The following is a 15,328-nucleotide window of genomic DNA, read 5'->3' on the forward strand; positions in this document are numbered from 1 at the left end:
GATCTTGCTAAGACTGCTTGCTTTGAAGCTCTAAGACTTGTACAGACAGTCATCACATCCTAAGGAAAAGCAACTGCACCGACTGCTGGTCAAATGAAAAATCTTCCTTGCTGTCCTAGGGCTCCCCATGGGAGGTTACAAAGCATATTTAAGCTCTAAGCTAGTTCATCTACAAGAACAAGCTTTGGAGGTCTGATGTCAGGGGCAAAGTACTCTTGCAGTAGTGCCATTTCCACACATACTCAGTTTGGGGTTTTTCCTCTCTGTTCTGCTCTGTATTAATCTTGAATCTGCACTTATTCATTGCAGAACAAACATACAGGTTCAGTATAGAATTGAATGTGATCACAACAAACTGAAGACATCCTGTTGTCTCTGTGAGAAAGATGACACAGCCAATTCAGAGAAAGCTGATCCCAGCTAAATTATTACTTCTTGTAGCGTGAAAGCCTCTATTTCATAATATACAATGTTCCAGAGATATAAACTAAGAGGATTATGTTGTCATTGTACCTTGTCATGCTTTAGAACAGGTGGAAAAGGTTAAGTAAGAAAGCAAGGAAAATGGAATGGCGTTTCAAAATCTCTGTTTTGGATCATCACAGAGGTATTTTAACTCTTTACAATGCCCATCTTTTAATCTCTTCAATAGTCAAATGTCTATGTCCCTTGTCAGTACAAGATGTCAATCTGTACTAAATAATTTCTAATCAAGACATTGATTATCTTACAAACTACATTTGAAAGACAGGTGTGAAATACTGAACTGTACATCTCCATTAGCCATAGGTCAGAGGCTGTGCAAAGAGCATAGCCATAAAGGTATAAACCATTCATGTGTAGGACACTGAGATACATTTCTCATACCTTCCTTCTTACCAAGTAGGTTCCAATTGCAGAGAAAAAACAAATGTACATAGTATCAAATATTAAAGAAAAGTTAAATCATTCTGAAAACTTTAACGTTGGTAATCAAGATTACATTGAGGTGTTTCAGTTTTTGCATAAGTTAGTGCATATCTGGCAAAATGCACATTATATACCCAACTTTAATCTTTATTGGCAAACAAAAAATTGCAGCAAAATTATTTATGCAGCAAAAATTATTTGTATTCCATGTACCAACCCAATTTTACTTTTCTAAATCTCAATTACTTTCACAAAATTTATAATTTTTCTTTTGATTTTTAAAACTTTAATTAAATGGGAAAATATTCAAGCACAAAACTCAAAAGCTTTAGACAATCAATAAATTATCTTTTTCACCTCTGAAACTAGCTTCCTTTAAACTTTCTGAGATACTCACAAATGCAATATACAGTGATACAATGTTTCCATCAAATAGTAACTGAGATAGAAAAATCTGAATAAATTAGCATATTTCAATTTATGCACAAAGATGGGTAGTATGATGAGGGAACCGATCTTTGAGCTGTAACACTGTCAGATTTATTTTCTTACTATCCTTCTTTGTCTCATTTGCAAAAGAGAAGTGTCTCAGAAATGCCGTTTTCCCAATAAATGTCAAAAGTGTGGAGCTGCCTATTTAAAGCTCCAGTATGTGTCCACAGAGATTTTTATGCATTTATGACTTCAATTTACATTTTCTCTGACATACAGGTAAGATAAAGGTTCATGAAAAATCCTTCTAGTTTTCTGGAAACGTCGAAGAGTTTCCCAACACAGAGCTCTACAAGAATTTTTACAAGAATAATCAACCAAAATGAAAAGATTATTAACATTTAAATTTAGTACAGGAGCATCTTTTGTGCAGCAAAGGCATTATCTAGGTATTTTTTAAATGGACATTTTTAAAACTGGGAGAGATCTATCAATGGATAGATAAGGCAAGACCACATGTTGAGTCCATGCTTGATAGTCTGTACAATTTATTGTGAAGTACCACTTGTACTAGGACTGCCACAGAGCCATTGGTTTGAAAGGTTAATGACTGCAGCAATCACAATTTCAATTTACAAGAAATGGGATGACAGGAAGCCAAATACAAATTGGAAATGTCCCACTGTGATGGCAGCAGAGCAACAATTCATCAACAGCATAGGAATATTGTAAAGCCAGAATGCTGGGGGCAACCTTTTCAGCCTGAGAAGGGCTTAGGCCTTATATTAAGCTCATTTTTCAAGGATAGTATAGAAGCTTAAAAATGGCTAAATTACCTAACATAAACATAAGTTCTCCCTTGATAATTTTCCATATAATAATTGTTAGGTCATCTGAAGGTGATTGCCCCACCTCCTTACATCTTCTTTAGTGTATATCCCCTTTCATTTTAAATGTTGACTTTGAGTTCTACCAAAACAGCCATTGTCACAGAGGCATTTCAATCGTCTTCCAGCATTCCCTGCAATTATACTCTACCTCTTGCTTACTCAGAGCATCAGCTCTACTACTGGGAGTAGTAGATGGGATCTGAGACTTTCTAAAGCTTTCAGGTGTTTACATACACACAAAAATGCTCTGTGAGACCCTGTGCTCCTTCCACCTGGATTTTGTATGTAATTTGTGTACAGTGGAAAATCAAATTGGTGGTAATAAATCAAACTTTGTAATATCAACACTCCAGAAATGCAGGTGATTTTACTGCTTTCTCATCTGAAGTCAGTCAGAACTGTACATGTAAACAACTTGAAGTCAAAAATAACAAATAACTGGAAGTAAGCTATAAAAAGTTCTTTCATCCCTATCTCAGAACAGATATCCTAAAACTCGACAGGATTTGGGGAAATAAGCAGGCTGAAGTGAGATTTTAGAGACAAAAGCTTTTCAGTTAGTACTAACGTGCTGTAGGGCACTGCTAATTTCATCTAACAGGACCACAACCTCAGCAGAACTACACTAACTTAAGTTCATGCTTTAATTTATCTTGCTTTGTATACTTAAATTATTGAAGAAAGAGTAAGTCAGGCAAAAAGCGTAAGGCATAGAGGTAGGATCTGCACAAGATTTTGATGACATCATGTTAAATATGAGTGCCTGTGTGTTTCATTTAATCTTTTCAGTAGGTTCCTTCTTAGTGGAATGATTAAACAGAATATCACAGACTCAGAGAATGGCTGGGGTTGGAAGGGATCCCTGGAGATACCTGGTTGCACTCTCCTGCATAGACAGGCCCACCTAGAGAGGATACCCAGGACCATGGCCAGAGAACTAACTTTTGGATATCTTCGAGCAGGAAGATCACATAAACCCAGGGAGAAATCTGTGCTGGTGGTCTGTCACCCTCACAGTGAAAAACTTTTCCTGATGTACAGAGGGAACACCCTGTGTTTCACTTTGTGCCTACGGCCTCTGGTCCTGGAACTGGGCACTACTGAAAGAGCCTGGCTCCATCTCTACATCCTCCCTTCAGATATTTATATATGCTGGTAAGATCCCTGCTGAGCTTTCTCTTCTCCAGACTGATCAGTCTCAGCTCTCCCAGCCTTTTCCCATATGAGAGGTTCTCCAGTCCCTTACAAGTGTTTGTGACCCTTTGCTGGACTCTCTCCACTCTATTTTCTCCACATACTTTTGTTTTACTGGAGAGCCCAGAACTGGCCACAGCACTTTGGATGTGGCCTCACCGGTGCTGAGTGAGTATGGTGTGGCCTCCTAGGGCTCCCTCAACCTGCTGGAAATGCCTTACCTACAGCAGAACTGCCCTTTCTGCACAGACAGACACATTTTATGGCTCGTGGCCAACAAAGCAAAGTCAGTGTCCAGCTGGGCAGCACCCAGGAGACATTGGTACACAAAGCAGATGTGTGAAGCACGCAGGAGTGGAAATACTGGCAGGATAGCACTAAGCTGGATCCCAATGTGAGAAGGCAGGTGGCCTGTGGCAGGTGGAAGAGGATGATGGAGCACTGTAAGGAGGAGATGGTCCAAGCACAGACCATGGGAGACATTGCAATGCCATTGTGGATCAGCACCCACCAAAGCCACTTAAGATCTATTTGATAAAAGGTTGATATGTGACAGGAAAGGTGAATTAATCAGCATAGACGAGCTGCTCATAGAGCTGAGGTAGACCTGTCCTACCAGTTCTCTGAAGTGATTAGAGAACTGTGATCTAGCACCACATATTGCAGCAGAAACTGGTAACGCGAAAAATAAAACAAACTCCCACTCAAGAAAAAGTTTGAAATTATCCATTTCTGAAATTTTATGCTTGGTCTAAAGAATATTGCTTTAAACTGATTTATCTTTATAAGAGCCACTGGGCATGCTTTACAACATTTTAGATCATAATTATTTTTGCGGTGATATTATACACAAAAACACTGAAGGTCATGCCCATTAACTCTGTCTAGTCAAAGATATGTTACACATGCATGTCTTGAATTATCATGTACTGATAAGGAAATTAAACATATGGCTAAAAATGTATTACCATGTCTTATCTTCAACATTTCTTTGATGTAAGTAGAACTTACATCTTGGAAAAGAAAAGCATATGAAGAGCTGGAATTCCTCTTTTCAGAAAATTCTAAAAAATATATCAATTAAAATACTTCCTTATAATCTATTCTCTTTCTCCATACTTCATTTTATGCAAAGAAATAATAGGTTCTTAGTTTCTGAAACTCTAAGAATAATTATTCTTGGAGAAACAGACAGAAGGCTTATTTTATCCACTACACTTTGTACCTTTTTGCCTTTGATAATTAGGGACATTAGATCATGATTTGAAATGCCTGGAGAATATTGTCATTAGCAGAGGAAAGTTCTCTGGAAACCTGAGGAAATGAAAAGCTTTTAAGAGCAATCACTGTTAATCATTAACATGCCAACACTACTTTCTGGAACTGACGATGATACAGACAGGACACAGTAAGTGACTCTGCCCTGCTTGCACTGTAAGCTTTTGATAAAAATATATGTTTAAAACATCCCTTTGCATGTCTTGCTTTCTTTACAGAATTCTTTACAGAATGCAGGAGAGCTGAGAGCTCCGCAAGAATTTACACTTCTTGTATGAGCTATTGAAGATACCCTCTCTGATTCCATAATGGAGCTTCATTGTGTTTTTATTAACTCATCTGAGTAGTAAATGCCATGGGCAAGAGGTCATCCCTTTTCACCCAAGAAGCATGAAAAAAACCTAAATTACAAGATGATAAATGCAAATAAATTCATCTTTAGCTTCAGCTTAGCAAAAGAAATAGCATCTACACAGTTGCAATATTTACAGCTGAAATTATAGATGAACTTTAAACACTGATGATTAAAAATTTGCTATTATTAATTTTAATATAATTTCTCTAATATTTTCTATCCAATGTTAACTGCATACAATATTCTTCATATTTTTTAATCAGATGAAAGACAGTAAAATTAATAGAGAAAAGGTCTATTTTTAAAGAAAACTTACTAACATCTTTTTGAGTCTTACTTCTTTGCTATACTAGCCATGCATGCCTCACAAGTCAAAGATGGGCCCAGCACTCCAGGGCAGCTCTACACAGTAGAAAATGAGTCAAACTACAGCCATGAACTGCAGTCCTCACTTGGAATCCCTGCCAGATAAAACACTGGACCTGCCACTACATCACACCTTATCTGAAAAAAAAAAAAATAAAAAAAATCATAATTACTCCTGGTAAAGGGATCTAAGAAGTTTATATATTTGTAGAGCTAGTAAGAACTGATGAAGTTATCAACCTATCAAGTTCACCAAATAAAAAAGTCATCTAAGGCAGATGAAGTCAATTACTTCTTGTGAAAGCTCCTGTGAATACAACAATCAAAATCTTTCATCTTACTGACCAAATTCTTCAGTACTCTTCCATTATTGCATCCTTAGACAAACAATCTCAACACAACTTTCAATATGACTTTGAACAAAGTCCTACTATACTAAGTTCTAATTACTCTCTCCTTGATGCTTTCTACTTCTTCTGCATCTTTTGCTCATTAAATAATTTAACAACCTTAGACCTATTGTTTCAGAGCGATTGTTTCCTCATCTGATCAGTCATGCAGCATTCAGCTACTGAATGTCATGTGCTGCATTGCTAGTCAGTCTTACACAGCTGAGACTGCAGTGGCATATCCCACAAACAGATTGAAAATTCAAAAAGGAAGTGCTTACATTCTTGAAACCTCTATATAAGATCTGAAGTTCCTTCTTTGTGAATTTACTCTGTGCTTCCAGCAGCTCAAGAGCTTCAGGTCTATGTCGTACTGTGGCCATTTCCATTTCATCTTCTACAGTGTCTGCAGAGTACAAGAGACAGAAAGAAATCTTAGCAAGAAGTACAGGAAATATAAATACTCTACCCTTTCAAAAAGACAAAGAAGAAAAATGGAGAGGAAGGAGAGGGAGGAGAGGGCAGGCGGGTGGGTGGGCAGAGAAAGAAAAGAAAGAAAAAAAGAAAGAAAAGAGAGAAAGAGCGAAAAAGTGAGAGAAAGAGTGAGAGAAAGAGTGAAATAGTGAAAGAGAAAGAGAGAAAGAGAGAAAGAGAGAGAGAGGGAGAGAGAGAGAGAGAAAGGAAGGCAGGAAGGAAGGCAGGAAGGCAGGAAAGAAAGAAAGAAAGAAAGAAAGAAAGAAAGAAAGAAAGAAAGAAAGAAAGAAAGAAAGAAAGAAAGAAAGAAAGAAAGAAAGAAAGAAAGAAAGAAAGAAAGAAAGAAAGAAAGAAAGAAAGAAAGAAAGAAAGAAAGAAAGAAAGAAAGAAAGAAAGAAAGAAAGAAAGAAAGAAAGAAAGAAAGAAAGAAAGAAAGAAAGAAAGAAAGAAAGAAAGAAAGAAAGAAAGAAAGAAAGAAAGAAAGAAAGAAAGAAAGAAAGAAAGAAAGAAAGAAAGAAAGAAAGAAAGAAAGAAAGAAAGAAAGAAAGAAAGAAAGAAAGAAAGAAAGAAAGAAGACAAATAATAAGTCAGTTTTGAACTCATAGGAAAAGGGTGTCTATCATCTGCTTCTGTGGCTGCAAAGAATAGTGAACAGCAGTGATGATCCAGTAGCCTGCATATTGTCTCATGAGTAGTAATAGCAATAAACTGCTAGAACATGCATGATACATTCAGTATGACTTTTCTGTTTATACAACTCTTTGACCAAAGGAAACAATTTTATAAATCTTTAGTGACTCTATAAAGCTGAAAATTTTCCTTCAGTTGGATAATGGATGTGAATTCTTCGTATCAGGCTGGGATTTTCATTGTGAAGTTGTCCTTTGTAAAGCTTGCGAAATTGATGCCGCATATCCAGCAGCAGATCTAACTTTGGGTATCATACAACTGACCCTTTAGGAGAAGTATTATTGAGGGTGAGCAGATTAAGTTGGGAAAAATGATGGTTTTAGTGCCTCTTCTTTAGGTAAGTAAGAATGTGGATATACACATTCAAGGTTTACAGTTGAATGTAGCCCTAAAACAAAGAGAATTAGGAATGAATTTTTTTGCTAGGTAGAGTTTTAAGTAAGTTTAATAAAACAGCTAAAGAAACTTACAATAGGGTGCCAGTCACCTCGTGGTCAAAAAATGTGTGTCCAATTCTAAGTACTGCCAGCATAAAACGTAACTTATGCAGTACTCCAGATTAATTTAATGAAATTACTCCCTTATTTTGATATACGAGTTACATGAACTACAGAAGTATAATGATACAAAATACCCAATTGTCACTTCTACAATGCTGAAGATATATATTTAATTTCCTTAGAATCTGTGACTCTTTATTCTTAGTTTTATTTGGTTCAATATTCATAAGCCCACAGTATTAAAATACTAAATTAAAGTAGTATTATGCTTACAGTTTCAGAAATTTTTGTTCTGCTATAATGCAGTAATAATAGCTTTCAGCTGCTTGGTTGAAATTTGGCATCAGAAGATACAGTTCAGCTAAACAAAAAATAAACAACTTTTAAAGAGATATTTAATAATATATGAACTATTTGGGAAAATCTTCACAAAATTTAGGGCTTTGTCCTTTCTCCTGTTAAGGATAGGTTGCTATTCGTACTCATCTCAAGAAGATGATCTCAATGTGATCCAGATGATTTTATTTTTTTTGTTAACTGCAACTCAACACTAGGTACTTAAACTAAATTGGCAAAAAAATCAACCTGAAAATAAATATTGTTGAAAGCTCACTTGCATTTTATATTCAAATGGCTACATGGGATTTAAATGGGCTTTGGCTTTAGACAGAAAAATACTTGAGTTCTCTAAGCACCCATTTGTAAAACATCTGGCTACCTAGAGAGACATCTACAAGCTTTTCCAGAAGTTAAATGAATACATGTAATAAATGTGAAGCTAGAGATAATGACCAGACAATGTGCTGAGCACAATATTTTGTATATTCTTAGTAGTAAACATTTTTATTGTGTTTAAATGATTCAGAGAGAATGTAGAAGACTGCAATAGGCTGATGATGTTAATTAAGAGGTTCAGGATCACATTCCTCGCACTTGACTTCTCTGGTATCTTATAGGTAGAAATAATAAAAATGTAAGATCATCATAAACTTCCTTAAAATGTACCAACTGTGATGACTAAAATGCTATAGCATTCACAAGTCATTTCCAAGTTTTTAGTATTTCACACTTCTAGCTACCAGGCTGGGAGAAAAAAAAAAATCTATACTTTAAAATATACTTTAAAAAATGTGTGAAAATCTATTTTTACTAGTTCTATTTTTATACCTTTTTTTATAGAAATTAATTTTCATGTTAACAGAAAACCAGAAACAAGTTCACAATCCTTCATTATTGTACTAAACAAAATATTCTTACTGATTTCATAAGTTAATAGATTTCTTATAGCTAAATAGTAAAGACATTTTAATGTAAATGTCACAGGAGATAAGCTTTGAACCTTTCATTATTCATTAAAGAAAAAAATAGTAAAAGCATTGTGAAAAGCAAAGGTACTCTTCAAAAAATTAATGTCTGTAAAAATAGTTCACACACATTTCCCTGCACAAACTCCACATTATAGCCTCCTTAGCTGTTTAATAACTATTTAACATGTTTTCCTTTTTCAAAACCATTGAGTGTAGTCCTACCCTTGTGTACGAGCACATGCACATATCTAGGGAATGATGGTTTTAAGTTTAGACTTACTAGACTAGAGCACACAAAATAAGTGTTCTTTTACATGCTTTTTTCAATAGGAATGCTGAAATATGTTCTGAAATATTCTAAAATAATGCTGAAACAAGATTTTACAGTTTTCGATAGCCTTTGTAAGCACCTATTGATAAAAGTGCAGAAGTGCAAATTCAGGCTATTTATATTTCAATAAAGTACTTGCTTAAAAAATATTTCCCTGATAATTTCTAATTTCAAATAAGGATTTCACATAATGTGATTGTTAATGCAAGGGGTGTTGTTTTCATTCCTAGGACACTATAATGTTGCTTCTTCCATGCTAGCAGAAATGAAATAGCACATGATGTCAAAATGGAATAATAACAATGTATATCTACAATGACAGACTTATTCAACGTTTTCTCTTGATACAACATTCTTAATTAACATAGTGCTTCATTATTGAGGAGATTACAGAGAAAATGATTGAATGCACCTATTTTACCACTTGGTTCTCAAATAGGAAATATTTAACACTTGTTTTGGTTCAACCTCTCCTCTGTTTTATAGAATATTTTCGGTAAGGAAAACGTAAGTTTGACATGGTCAAGGTTTCTGAGACTTAATATATTTGGTTAGCTGTGCAGATGAAGAGCTTACATAGAAATGTGCAAGGAATAAGGATGTGTCACTCTCCCAGTAACTTCAAACAAAGAGATCAAACACTCTATTAATTCTCTTCTATTTCCTCATCTATTCCATGCCCCATCCCTGGGATTGTTCAGGTTGGATGGGACTTTGAGCAATCTGGTTTTGTGCAAGAGGACTGGACTAGATTATTTTAAAGATCTCTCTTCCAACTCAAGCAAACCTGTGATTCTCTGATTTATTGTCTAGGGCTATATTGCTATATTGCTCAGGTCATGCAGCTGAAAGTAACTTCTCCAGAAAGAGTTATTAACAAGAGTCATAACAGTAACTGTGGTTTATAAGCTACCTTATTTTCAACTAAAATATATCAGCTGAAGACACCATGAAAAAAATAAATCAGTGTACATCCAGAAATTTAGCCCTTTTCATCTCAAATACTTAAAAGACAAAGTACCAGAATTTTCTCTACAGAGGAGAATATGAAAGAGAGTGAAGGGGGATAGCAAAAAGAAAGCCTAGATCTATACCTGCAGAGTCCTGAGATTTAGTAGAGGGCTTGTATTTCCTGTCAAGTTGTCTTTGGTTGTCCTGGATTTACTAGACATGGGGAACTGCCCTTGCAGGCCTTTTTTTACCAGAGATTGATTGATATGCTTTATCAGAAGAGCATACAGGAAAGACATGGACCATTCATCTTCTGGTTTTAGGTGCTCATATTAGTGTCTAGAATTAAGTTAAATTAATCTAGATTGAATTGGGTCCAGATAAATATTTTCAAATCTGCTATAGGAATCAATTTATATAGGAAGATATTATAGTGTTATTACTATAATTAATCTATAGCTAGGAATATATATGTATCTATGTATTGATCTCTCACTCCCTCCACCCCTCTATATTTATCTGTTACCTACCCTGGAGAGATTTTATTTTCTTACAGCCTATCAAGACATTCAGTACAATATCAGTGTGCTTTTCCTGTATATTCACATTCATGTATTTTCTTTTCAATCTCATTATTATATTTCTCTCAGACATCAGCTTTAAGTCGGGTTCTCTAAATAGTTTGAAGTTATATATTCAAAACCTGCAGGGCCGATCCTTTCCTCCCAGACCAGCTATGATGGTACACTCTGTGTATTGGATAGCAAGCACACACAGACACATGCATAAAAATTCAAAAAGTTATCACTTTTCAAATACAAGGAGAGCAGCTACTAAATTTAACCAGGGAATCACTTGTCAACTGACTTGCAGATTGTAAGTGCCAAGCCAGCAGCTCCTGTGTGGCAGACCTTGGCACTGGTATCTTGCCATCCTACTCTGCATAGACAAATCTGTTCATCACTGGATTTTAAACCTCGATAAACCATATGATTACTTCAGCAGATATCTTGCCTCTCAAATGAGCACTTGATGAAAGTATAAGCTTTGATGCATGCAAACCTAAAAAAAAAAAAAAAAAAAAAAAAGAAAAATCAAATAAAAAAAAGGAAAATAAAACTTGCTTTGAGTAACAGGAGATGTCGTTTTGGCAGCCGAGCAGGGCAAGAGCTTCATAAGTCGCTCTTTAATGCTGCGTTTGGTACTGTTCTGGGCGTAGAGGAAACCTAAAAAATATATTATCAGGACTGTTAACATAGGCTTGAGAACAATTTCTGTACATGCTGCAGAGTTCATCATTAGAGCAGAATCCTGATGGGAAAAGGCCAAACAGATTGCAGCCATCATGAATCGCAAAGGGCAACCAGAATTTTTGAACAGGACAACAAAATTGCTTTGTCTTTGTATCTTTCCAGCATCTTTCCAATAAAGGGGATTTGTTTATCTGTGTGCATCTCTTGTAATATTCTTATAAACCATCTTAAATAATCTAGCAGAGAAGTGTCAGATTATTTATTTAAAACAACAGAAGATAAAAGAAGGTTTGTAAAAATTTTAATGTTAAAATATTTTAAAGATTTTAAGTCTATTTAATTTGAATTTTAAGATGGAAAACAAAACAAAACAAAAATGAAATTTCAAAGATATCTTTTGTTGTCCTTTCTGGCAGACTTCTAATTCCATGGCCGAGCTTTCCCATATAATGAATTCGGCAATTGTGATAACCAGTCTGGTACTTTTGCCTTTTCTGAGTATTAAAATATCAATCATGATAAGAAGTCATCCCTTTAATATTTGGCATCTACATATATAAAATATAAATATTATTTATACTCTCATTTCAAAGACTAATTTGGCTGAATAGCTTATGTTCATGTGCTAAAAAGCAGGTGAACAGCATCACCCTTATTTACTGTGATGGAAGTTGTTGGAGAATCTTCCTGTGAGGTCTAACCAACCCTCATACAAAATGGGTGATAGGAGCAAGCATGGTCTGGGTGGATATTTGCTGCAAATGGAAGACTTAACACCTGTAAAACCACTTAGTGCCTGATTCATGTTCCTGGGGGAGGCAGAGCCTGTCTGGGACATTATGCAACTCCTGCACTTTTCTTCTCAACTGCACGCAAGGAAACACAAATGCTGCTCTATGATGGCTCTTGCCACAACAGCAAGAGTGCAAAACAGACAGGGCAAGAGATGAAGGGCACAACTGACAGGTCCTGTGCTGAGGCACAGGCACCAGGATAATCTTTGGTTATCCCCTCTGCCACAATTGCACTGAATCCTGGTGTTAGAGACATGCCGTAGAAGTGTTCCCAAGCCATCTTAAGTATGTGCTTGTATTTGGGAACAGGAAGCAAGAAGCTTTAAGGATATTAAACTTTGTAAATAAAAGGAAAAAAAAATATCAGTTTGTATAGGAGTAAAACATTGAAGGAAATGGAAAAGAAATGAGAAAAACCAGGGATGACTCAGCCACAGCCTGAAAAAATAAAGCAACTTTCAGCGGACAAATTCTGCCTCTGAGAGAGCAGCAGATCTGGTGAATACACAAAACAATCCAGTTTCAGCACAAGGTCAGATGGACCTAAATGACTATCTCAGAAAACATCTAAACCTTTTAATATAAATAATAAAAATGAATACACTTTTAGCCTAACCTAGCACCTAACCATCGGCTCAGAAACATAGTGGAGATAAATGCATAAAATGAAATGCAATCTGGGATCTGATTGTATCTCAAACTTCCTATTTTTAGTTTGAGCATCAAACCTGAGCCTTTAAATGGGTAGCTGGTGGTGTCTGCAGCACCACACTATGCCTGTACTGTACCCATGTGAGCATGCAAGAAATTTTTTTATCTGAAAGGTTTTTTTCTTTATTAGGAATTCTTCTAGAATAGACATGATGCAGAAATATCTACAGCTATCTTAATTGAGTAAAGATATGCAAAAGTTTACTATACATGTATTATTTATATAATTACATCGTTCCACATCTATGTAATTACTGATGATATATACAAAGCTGTAAAAAAATATAAAGGGATGTATTATTTCTAAATGGTTTGAAACCAAAAGCCTCGAGTAAACAGACAATTCTGCTGCTTTTAGGCTCACACAAAAGCTCATGTAATTCAATGCAAACCATATGGGCTTTGCAGTAATATGATTAAGGTCAAAACCAAAATCATATATATGGGAGAAAGTAATGTCAGAGGAGTAAGTAACCAAGGAGAGCAATATAGGTCTGTACTCACTTCTGGCAGCTAATTTAAAATTCTGACACTGTGGTCAGGGCAGAGGTGAGGGGATTGGTTTATCTTCTCACAGTATGAGAAAGCAGCATGGAAGCTTTTCATTCCCATTGTCTGCAGTTAGTTTATTCTGCAGCTACTGCTGTTATGATCTCCTGATCACTATTGCAACTTTCAATGTGATTTTTCATGAGCTAAAAAAAAAATAAATATTTAGTACAGAGAAAACATGCTGCACACTGGGCCTGTGCTGTGTCAAAACACTAAAGGTGATAATGAAGATGAAATATTGTAATAATTTCCTGTGAGTTCTGTGCCTATTTGCCCAGTTTGAAATAGGTTAAAGAAAAACCTTAACCTCTAATGTGACCATGAAGAAGCTAGTTAATCTAATAGATTAGAATTATTTACACAGTAAGAAACTCTTATTACCAGTCTTTTAAGTGGCTGGTCATGAAAAGAGCTATAAAGCATCAACACACTGATAATGATGGACTGTTGCTATTTGCTTCAAACTTCTAGAATAGAATAATAGTAATTCTTAGCCTGAAAACAGATATTCGGGAGAAACTGAACTTTCCATACTCTTTTTGGGTTGTTTTTTTCAATAATATGTTGACTAGAAATGTCATAGCTCATATCCCTAACCCAGTAAGGCAAAATTTCCTCTGGGCTAGATGTGAAAGTTTTTCAAATTAAGGTTAGTTCAGTAGTGCTGCTTGCTCGTGGATTTAATAATGTTTCCCTGCAATGAAAATTAAACTGTGAGACACATTTTTCCCCAGAATTCACTGTGGGAGTGCCCTAGAACTCATCTCTGCATGACACCACCTGGAATTGTGGGCAAATGTCCCCAGAGGCTCTTACATTTCACCAACAGTTCTGTAACTGGAGCATGGCTCACATATTCTCAACCTTGGTACCCCTGTACTGCTACCTGTGCACAGACCTGGGGCACATGGCATCCTGTGGGAGTGCCTGCTATTTAGCATGATTTATATCTGTAATTGCAACTGTTAAATTCACCAATGGCCTAAACCTCCTGTGTAGAGAGATACTTCAACTAGAGAACTGTAACTTATTAATCAAGGTTTAATATCAGGAGTACAACATATACATATGGCCAGTGCAATTTTTTTTCCAAAGCGCTACTTTTAAAAATTGTACTTGACCAAGATCATCCAGGTCATTGTTATGTGTGTGACCTGGTCACTTTATCAAAGTGTTGAGACTGTTGGTTATGAAAAAATGCAAAATTATATCAATTTTTATAAGTTAAAAATTATAAGTGACTAATAATGCCTGTATATTTCTAATCATATCTACCTACACCAAGACTATCTTAACTCAATGCATTTACTTTTTTTCAGACATATGATCCCAACTTTAGAAAGACAGTACATATTACATATTGCCCTGTTGTTACAGAGACAGGTCAGACTACCCCAGGAAAGACCATCTAGAAAGGAGTTTTCAGAGGTGAAATATCTCCCTTTCCAGGTGTGATTGGTGTCTTTGAAAATTCCTTGTAGTCAGCTTGAAAGCAAGTGCAGTAAGGCACTTTTTGCAGGAGTGGCAGATAAATCAGAATGTCTATCTTAAACACCCACTAAGTGCACAAGACAGACCTTGCTGTTGCTGCCCTTGCCCACAAACTCATGCTCTTTCCTGCTTTCATCAAATGCTCCCTGTTCAAAGAAGTACTCACCTGCCTCACTGCTGCCTTTTTGTAACGGGATTTAGGTGATAAATATACACAGAAGGCAATCTGAGTCCCTAAAAGCTTTTTGGGCTGGTAATCATCTTATTTAGGAGGATGTTTCTAGTTCAAAAACTAAAAACAATTTTTCCAATTTCCTCCTTCACTGTTAGTGAAGGACAAAAGTCACATGTAAATTACATCTTTTTTTTTACCCACTCTTTTTTTCTCTTCATGCTTTTTTTATTTCTGTTATTATTTTTTTTCCTTCTCAAAGTCTTCCTCCTATATTTGGAAAAGTCAG

The 15,328-nt window shown here is 35.8% G+C and overlaps 1 protein-coding gene across 12 annotated transcripts in view; it reads right to left on the reverse strand.

Moving 5' to 3' along the window:
- KCNIP4 (potassium voltage-gated channel interacting protein 4) overlaps nucleotides 1-15,328 on the reverse strand; it is a 383,084-nt gene that overhangs the window by 32,211 nt on the left and 335,545 nt on the right. For 10 of the 12 annotated variants that reach the window (XM_023925426.2, XM_023925427.2, XM_023925425.2 and 7 more), the window contains one exon: nucleotides 6,095-6,219. In XM_023925426.2, coding sequence (XP_023781194.1) covers nucleotides 6,095-6,219 — 125 coding nt within the window. Of the gene's footprint in view, nucleotides 1-6,094; nucleotides 6,220-11,190; nucleotides 11,293-15,328 lie in introns of all 12 variants that reach the window. The other 2 variants (XM_086891604.1, XM_023925424.2) reach the window with 1 other exon arrangement.

The sequence above is a fragment of the Cyanistes caeruleus genome, chromosome 5, assembly GCF_971803275.1.
Source record: "Cyanistes caeruleus chromosome 5, bCyaCae1.hap1.1, whole genome shotgun sequence".
In the NCBI taxonomy this organism is placed as follows: domain Eukaryota; kingdom Metazoa; phylum Chordata; class Aves; order Passeriformes; family Paridae; genus Cyanistes; species Cyanistes caeruleus.